This window comes from Coffea arabica, chromosome 2e (assembly GCF_036785885.1).
Source record: "Coffea arabica cultivar ET-39 chromosome 2e, Coffea Arabica ET-39 HiFi, whole genome shotgun sequence".
In the NCBI taxonomy this organism is placed as follows: domain Eukaryota; kingdom Viridiplantae; phylum Streptophyta; class Magnoliopsida; order Gentianales; family Rubiaceae; genus Coffea; species Coffea arabica.
Genome location: NC_092313.1, coordinates 27,314,000 through 27,321,723, shown reverse-complemented (window position 1 = coordinate 27,321,723; position 7,724 = coordinate 27,314,000). Strand labels below are relative to the sequence as shown.

Here is a 7,724-nt window from a genome sequence, read left to right as displayed (position 1 = left end):
GCATACTAGTCTTCTCTATACTCATTACTACTTTACTCCCGAACTGACTTAAGCTTCGGAGTTACACCGGGGACTTTAGTCCCTCTTACAATTTGAGCAGGTGACCTCGTCTGAGTCAACCACCTAGGATAAGAGGTCTTCTCCAGCTCGGGTGATCCACTCCAGCAGGACAAAAATGACCTCTTCAATTGGCGCCGTCTGTGGGAACGCAAAGACATCAAAGAATGAAGCCTACGCGTTCTAGGAGCAGGAAAGCTCTCGCTATAGGGGCTGAGCAGAGTAATGTAGCTCAGCAAGAAGGTATCTCTGAAGGGCAGGAGTCCCCAAGGACCCAGCCCGCAAACGAAGAAGCCATAGCTCGTATGGCCGAGTTTGTGACCGAGAACCCTAACATTTTCAAGGAGTTAGGGAGGTACTTCAAGGGACAAGGCAAGCAAAAGGCCGAGTCCTCTAAAAGGAAGTCGGATGGATCCCCCGAAGGTTCGTCCGAAGAAGAGTCCGATGGAAGACGCTTGAGCCGAAGTGCTTCGAAGAAAGCATTTTCTAAGGCCACCTCTAAGGTAGCCTCCCTGACCAGGTCTTTATCGAGAGGGCTCTTGGGCCGACGACCTGAAGAGCCTCGACCTATGGAGGGAGCCGGGGTGGATTACCCGAGGGCTCCACCCTTCACCGAAGACATCAACGAGGAGAGACTTCCTCCCAACTTCAAGCTTCCATCGATACCGTCTTATGACGGCCGAGGTGATCCGGAAGACCACATTCATGCCTTCATCTCGGCCTTCCGCCTATATTGCATCCCGGACCCCGTCATATGCCGGGCTTTTCCGGTATTCCTCCAGGGGACAGCTCGAAAATGGTTCTGGGGTTTGGAACCTAGGAGCATCTCAACCCTGGGGGAGTTGGTGGAGAAATTCCTTCACCGTTTCGTCTCCTCCCGACCGGCGACTCGGACTTCGGCTTATCTGTTGAATCTGCAGCAGAACCCGGGGGAATCACTTCGGTCGTATGTCCAGAGGTTCCACGAAGAAAGCGTGCAGATACCTAACCCCAATGAGCAGGTCACTATTGCCGCTTTCACCCATGGGCTCGTTGCCGGGGTGTTCAACACGGGGATCTACAAGAAATATCCCCGTTCACTTCATGAATTGTGGTTGAAGGTTGAGAAGGGCATACAGGCCGAGGACCTCAACCGCATGAAAAAAGAAGTCCAAGCTGCTCGCCCGAGGGTTGACACCCGAAGAGGGAAGGAGCCTAGCCGAAGTGAGGCGGGGACAGGAAGTGGCTTCCAGAGTCCCAGCCGAGATCGCCGGAGTGTGTTCGACAGGATCTCAAAGGGAAAGTCACCCATTTCTGAATCCGAACTGACTCCCTTAAACACTTCCCGATCTCGCGTGCTGTCTGTAATGGAACAGAACAACCTCGGGAGGGCCCCTCCCAAGATGTTTGGCAATAAAGACAAAAGGAACTCGAACCTCTACTGTCTGTACCACCGGGACGTCGGGCACGAAACTGAGGACTGCAACGATCTCAAAAGAGAGATCGAAAACCTCATCAGACAGGGCCACCTGAGGCAGTTCATCCGCCGAAGTGGCGGACAGCCACGAAATGAACCCCGACGAGATAACCGGGGTGATCAACGCCGAGATGAAAGGCGACCCTCGAGGAGCAGTTGCAGGCCTCCGGAGGAACCTAGGGAGACGAAAAGGCCTCCCCGGGATGGATCTTCTGGACATGGATTAGGGTATGGATCCAATATAGCCGGGGTCATCAATACAATTGCTGGAGGTCCGACGGGAGGAGATAGCCAGAACTCCCGGAAGAGGACCTACAGGCAAGCTAACCCAGACCAGGCAGAATCGAGCTCTCGCCTGTCCGAAGTCATTTCATATGGCCCTACTGACCCCGTCCCGGCTGCCTCCAACAGTCATGAGGCCCTGGTAATTGAAATCCTCACCAATAACTACATCGTGAAAAAGGTTTACATTGACCCGGGAAGTTCGGTTGACGTCATGTACCTCCGTACTTTTGAGAGCCTTAAACTAGCCAAGGGGTGCATGACCCCGGTGAGAACCCCTCTTGTCGGGTTCGGGGGACACATTGTGCATCCCGAAGGGATGGTGGAGTTGACAGTGACTGTAGGGCGTCATCCCCGCTGCAGAACCATCCCCGTCAACTTCGTAGTCGTCAAGGCTGACTCTCCCTACAACCTGCTTCTTGGTCGACCCACACTTAACGCTTTGCGGGCAGTGTACTCCACCTACCACTTAAGCTTTAAGTTTCCTACTTCGGCGGGAGTGGCCGAGGTCAACAGCGACGTCTGTGCTGCCCGAGAATGTTACCTCGCCACTTTACAAGCGGCCTCCCCATCAACCTCCGGGGCAAGGCCCGAGAAGAGGTCAAATATCCTCACAATAGACAGCATTGACCCTCAGCGAGCTGAGAAGATCCCGAGGCTGGAGACTGGGGATGAGGTGGAAGGGTTCCCTCTGGACCCCATGAAGCCTGATCAAACAGTTCGCGTTGGTACCCGACTCCCTGGTCCTGTTAAAAGAGGTATGATAGACCTCCTCAGAGAATACCAGGACGTCTTTGCCTGGGCCGCCGAGGAGGTTAAAGGAGTCCCACATCACCTCATGATGCATGAGTTGAACGTCGACCCCCAAGTCCGTCCGGTCAAACAAAAAAGAAGGCACCTCGGCCCTGAGCGCAGCCGAGCTGTGGGCGAAGAGGTAGACAAACTCCTCCCCGCAAAGATCATCCGGGAGGTCCAATATCCGACCTGGTTGTCCAACCCCGTCATGGTGAAGAAGGACACCGGAGCCTGGAGAATGTGCGTCGACTTCACCGACCTCAACAAGGCTTGCCCCAAGGATTGCTACCCATTGCCTAAGGTCGACACCTTGGTAGACGCTGCAATGGGATATGAAGTCCTCTGCTTTTTTGACGCCTTTAAAGGATACCACCAGATCGGGATGAGTCCGGAGGATCAAGAAAAGACCGCCTTCTATACTGACAAAGGCACATACTGTTACACCACCATGCCTTTTGGACTAAAGAACGCCGGGGCCACGTATCAACGTTTGGTCAACCAAGCCTTTAAATCTCAAATCGGCCGGACTGTCGAGGCCTACGTAGATGATGTCCTCTTGAAGAGCCAGACAACCTCCACATTCCTTGCCGACCTGAAAGAAGTCCTGGAAGTCCTTCGGGAGACACGAATGATGCTGAACCCCAAGAAATGTGTTCTCGGGGTCACTTCGGGAAAGTTCCTGGGCTACCTCGTCTCTAGGCGGGGTATTGAAGCAAATCCAGACAAGGTGAAGGCCATCCAAGAAATGTCCCCACCAAGGTGCGTCCGCGACGTCCAGAGGCTGACGGGGCGTTTGGCCGCTCTGAACCGATTTTTATCACAATCCGCCTCCAAGGCACTGCCATTTTTTAAAGTCCTCAAGAAAGCCGACAAATTTTCATGGACGGAAGAGTGTCAACAGGCGTTTGAGCAGTTAAAAGACTACCTCAACCACCTCCCAACACTCACTTCACCTCGTCCAGGGGACAGGTTATTCTTGTACCTGTCTGCTGCAGCCGAAGCCGTAAGTGCCGTACTGATAAGGGAGGAAGGTGTCCAAACACCTGTTTATTATGTCAGCCGAGTCCTCCGAGGTCCGGAGACCAGGTACACTCAGGCGGAGAAACTTGTGCTGGCCTTAATTCATGCAGCTCGTAGGCTTAAGCCCTACTTCTTAGCCCACCACGTCTGCCTGCGGACAGATCAACCACTTCGGCAGATCTTGTCGCGACCGGAGGCCTCTGGACGCCTCACCAAGTGGGCCATCGAGTTGGGAGAGTACGACTTATCTTATGAGCCCCGCACGGCAATTAAAGCCCAGGCTCTCGCAGATTTCCTGGCCGAGCTCACTCATCTTGAGGAAGTGAATGAGACCATCCCGGGTACCACCCAAGCTGTCACCCCGTCCACCGCCGAGCCTCAGCAATGAACCTTGCATGTGGATGGCTCATCCAATAACGAGGGTAGTGGAGCCGGCTTGCTCCTCGAAGATCCCCAAGGAGAAATCTGTTCGTATGCCCTGAGGTTTGACTTCGCAGCCTCAAATAATGAAGCCGAATACGAACCTGTTATCGCCGGCCTGCAACTAGCTCGAAGACTGGGGGCCGCGCACGTTCTGGTCTATAGTGACTCCCAACTCGTGGTGTGCCAGATACTAGGTGAATACGAGGCCAGGGATGAGGTGATGCATCGGTACCTCTCCAAGGTTCTCCAATTGGCGGCACACTTCGAGTCTTTTGCAATCCAAAGAATACCGCGGTCACAAAATAGGAGGGCTGACGCTCTCTCCCGGCTTGCGTCTACCTCCTTCTCCGATCTGAACAAAACAGTCCTCGTAGAAGTTTTAGCCGAACCGGGATATTTAGCCGAGGTCGTGTACCCCGTCTACCCAGGGGACACCTGGATGGGTCCCCTGACTCGATATCTCAGCCGGGGTGAGCTTCCGGAAGACCGAGCTGAATCACGGAAGCTCCAACGAAAAGCAGCTCGGTACACCCTCCGGCAAAGTCTCTTGTACAAGAGGTCCTACCTCGGCCCCTGGCTACGATGTATCACCCCGGAAGAAGGTAAGAGAATCCTCGAGGACATTCATGAGGGACTCTGTGGTGCCCACGTCGGCTTTAGGATGCTCGTGAAGAAAGCTCTGCTCCTCGGGTACTTTTGGCCCACCATGAGGGTAGATGCCCAGGTCATGGTCATTTGTTGTCCTTCTTGTCAACACCATGCCCCGGAGCACCACCAACCCACTAACCTTATGATCCCCATCACCTCACCATGGCCATTCGAGCAATGGGGAACTGACATAATCGGTCCATTCCCCAGGGCCCCAGGCAACTATGCCTACGTGGTGGTGGCGGTGGACTACTTCACTAAATGGGTCGAGGCTGAGCCCCTGAGAAGCATCACTGGAATGGTTATCCAAAAATTTTTCTGGAAAAACGTGATCTGTCGCTTCGGATTACCTCGAGTGGTGATCTCGGATAATGGAAGGCAGTTCGCTGATAACCCTTTCAAGGCATGGTGTGAGAACTTGGGAATCAGGCAACATTTTACCTCGGTGGGGCACCCTTAAGCGAATGGACAAGCCGAAAACTTCAACCGAACTCTCCTCCATGGCCTCAAGACCAGGCTTCATCGGGCTGGATCGTCATGGATGGAAGAGCTCCCGAGCGTGCTGTGGTCCTACCGGACTACGCCGAGGTCAGCAACTCAAGAAACGCCGTTTTCCCTAACTTATGGGTCTGAGGCCGTCGTTCCGGCCGAATTTATCACACCCAACCCGCGAATGGCTGCGTATGCTGCCGAGGTCAATGAAGAGGAGCGGCGAGTTGACCTCGATCTCGCCGAAGAGAAGCGTGATATGGCCGCTGCCAAAGTTGCGATCTACAAAAATATCCTAGCTGGCTATTACAATGCTCGGGTCAAGAATTTAAGATTCAATCCGGGAGACCTTGTGCTCCGGAAGAACTCGGTTAGCCGAGCTGAGCCTCAGGGAAAACTCAACCCAAGATGGGAAGGTCCATATCGTGTTGTTGAGTCCAGCCAAAACGGATATTGTAAACTAGCCTACCGAGATGGTTCGCGGGTAAGAGCTCCCGAGCGTGCTGTGGTCCTACCGGACTACGCCGAGGTCAGCAACTCAAGAAACGCCGTTTTTCCTAACTTATGGGTCTGAGGCCGTCGTTCCGGCCGAATTTATCACACCCACCCCGCGAATGGCTGCGTATGCTGCCGAGGTCAATGAAGAGGAGCGGCGAGTTGACCTCGATCTCGCCGAAAAGAAGCGTGATATGGCCGCTGCCAAAGTTGCGATCTACAAAAATATCCTAACTGGCTATTACAATGCTCGGGTCAAGAATTTAAGATTCAATCCGGGAGACCTTGTGCTCCGGAAGAACTCGGTTAGCCGAGCTGAGCCTCAGGGAAAACTCAACCCAAGATGGGAAGGTCCATATCGTGTTGTTGAGTCCAGCCAAAACGGATATTGTAAACTAGCCTACCGAGATGGTTCGCGGGTACCCCGAACCTGGCATGCTGAGAACCTTAAGTTGTATTACCCTTGAGGGGTACGTATTTTTATATCTCATTACTTCTTAAGGTTATTTCTCACTTATTCTCATTTTATCCTAAGTGAAAAATAAGGGGACAAAGCAGTAGCAAAAAAGAAAAACTGAACTCAATTGAAGAAAAAAGGCCAACTTTATTGAAATTAGAAAAGCAAAAGGCCGAGGTCATTCATGACCTCGACCCCCGATTACAAGAGCTAATAGGCCGAGGTTATCTACGACCTCGGCCCATCTACTACAAAATAGACGCTTTTAAGCATCTCCTGCCCCGGGGTCCTGTTCCCCCAGGGTCTCCTCGCCCGCCTCGGCATCCGCCCCGCCTGCCTCGGCATCCTGCTGTTCTTCTCCTTCACCGGCCTGGCCCTCCTCGGCACTGTCACCATCCAGCTCGAACTCCTGGAGCCACTTATTGAACTCAGCTCGGACTTCGGCCAGGTCCCTTCCAGCCTGGATGCCCTCGCCCACTCGGTCGCATAGTTCCTTGGCATCCTCGTTGTAGTGCGAGGCACTCTGAAGGAACTCCAGTTGCTCGGGGGAAAGGAAGGAGGCCGCGTCGTTAATGGCCGACGTGTAGCCGAGCATGAAGCTCGGTCGAGTTTGCTGGCCTAGGTCACGGATGAAGGACTCTGACTTCCGGAACGCTTCCACGGCGGTGGCCCCGGCTGTGTTTATGGCCACTTGAGATGATTGTTCCTCCTGAGCTCTCTTCTCCCTCTCCTCATCAAGAGCAGTTATGAGGGAGTTATTCGAGACCTCGGCTTTCTTCTTTGCCACTTCGGCCTTGTCACGTGCCAGCTCGGCAGCCTTTAGTTTCCCCTCCAGGTCGGCGATCTTCTTCTGGAGCTCGGCAGGGGATTCATAAGTCTCTATGAAGTCACCAAACCGTTGGTACATCTCAGCGAGGAACGCCGTGGTGGAAGCCCAAGAAACCGAGGCGCCCTACATCAGCTCGGCCGGATTAAGTTTCCTGGTGTATGTATTGTCCCGTGGCAGGACTGAATTCACCAGGAGCTCGTGCGCGACCTGGGGATTCTTGTAGCGGTCATTGACATTGACCGACCACTCCGGGCAAAATTGTGCCCCGGAGTGCCTCTTGTCCTCTCCGGCTGCTAAAGAGGGCACGTGGTGGAGGTTAAACAAGGAGTTCCCCGAGACGGAGTCACCTTGGACAACGGTCGCACCTCGACCCCTCCCCCGAGGTGGAGAGGCTAGTGTCACTCCGTGGGAAGGGACTCCCACCGGGATGGACGAAGCTCTGGACCTCCCCGGCGTGCCCGAGGTGTGCGACCCTTCGCCTATGATCACCACGGCAGGTTCGCGAGTAACTGCCGCCGCAGTGGTCTTCTTAGCCGGCCTGGAAGAGGACTCACCAGCGTCCTTGCGCTTTTTTGCCGGTCTCTTTGCCACCTCGGCTCCCCCCGACGTGATCAGGTCGGAAATCTTTGTCACTGCATAGCATGGAGGAGAGTTAGTTAGAATTCAAGAAGGGTAAACTAAAAGAGGAGAATAGAAAAGTACAAGGTATGTGAAGCCTAGAAGAGAGGAGGACAGGGTGATCCGAGGTAATCAAGGCTCGGCTGATCCCGCCT

At 54.0% G+C, this 7,724-nt stretch overlaps 2 protein-coding genes across 2 annotated transcripts; both read left to right on the top strand.

The window, feature by feature from the left end:
- The first annotated feature begins 224 nt into the window (after window positions 1–224).
- LOC113728867 (uncharacterized) lies at window positions 225–5,141 on the top strand. The gene is made up of 2 exons (XM_027253226.1): window positions 225–3,951; window positions 4,108–5,141. Exons 1-2 carry the CDS (start codon window positions 225–227, stop codon window positions 5,139–5,141), a joined length of 4,761 nt encoding a protein of 1,586 aa, XP_027109027.1.
- Window positions 5,142–5,222: 81 nt separating this feature from the next.
- LOC140036189 (uncharacterized) lies at window positions 5,223–5,744 on the top strand. The gene has a single exon (XM_072077492.1). It carries the CDS (start codon window positions 5,223–5,225, stop codon window positions 5,742–5,744), a length of 522 nt encoding a protein of 173 aa, XP_071933593.1.
- Window positions 5,745–7,724: the final 1,980 nt, after the last annotated feature.

Coding starts and splice junctions, on each gene's coding strand:
- LOC113728867 (XM_027253226.1), top strand. CDS start 225: ATGAAGCCTACGCGTTCTAGGAGCAGGAAAGCTCTCGCTATAGGGGCT. Junction 3,952..4,107: donor AGTGAATGAGACCATCCCGG/GTACCACCCAAG, acceptor TTGACTTCGCAG/CCTCAAATAATGAAGCCGAA.
- LOC140036189 (XM_072077492.1), top strand. CDS start 5,223: ATGGAAGAGCTCCCGAGCGTGCTGTGGTCCTACCGGACTACGCCGAGG.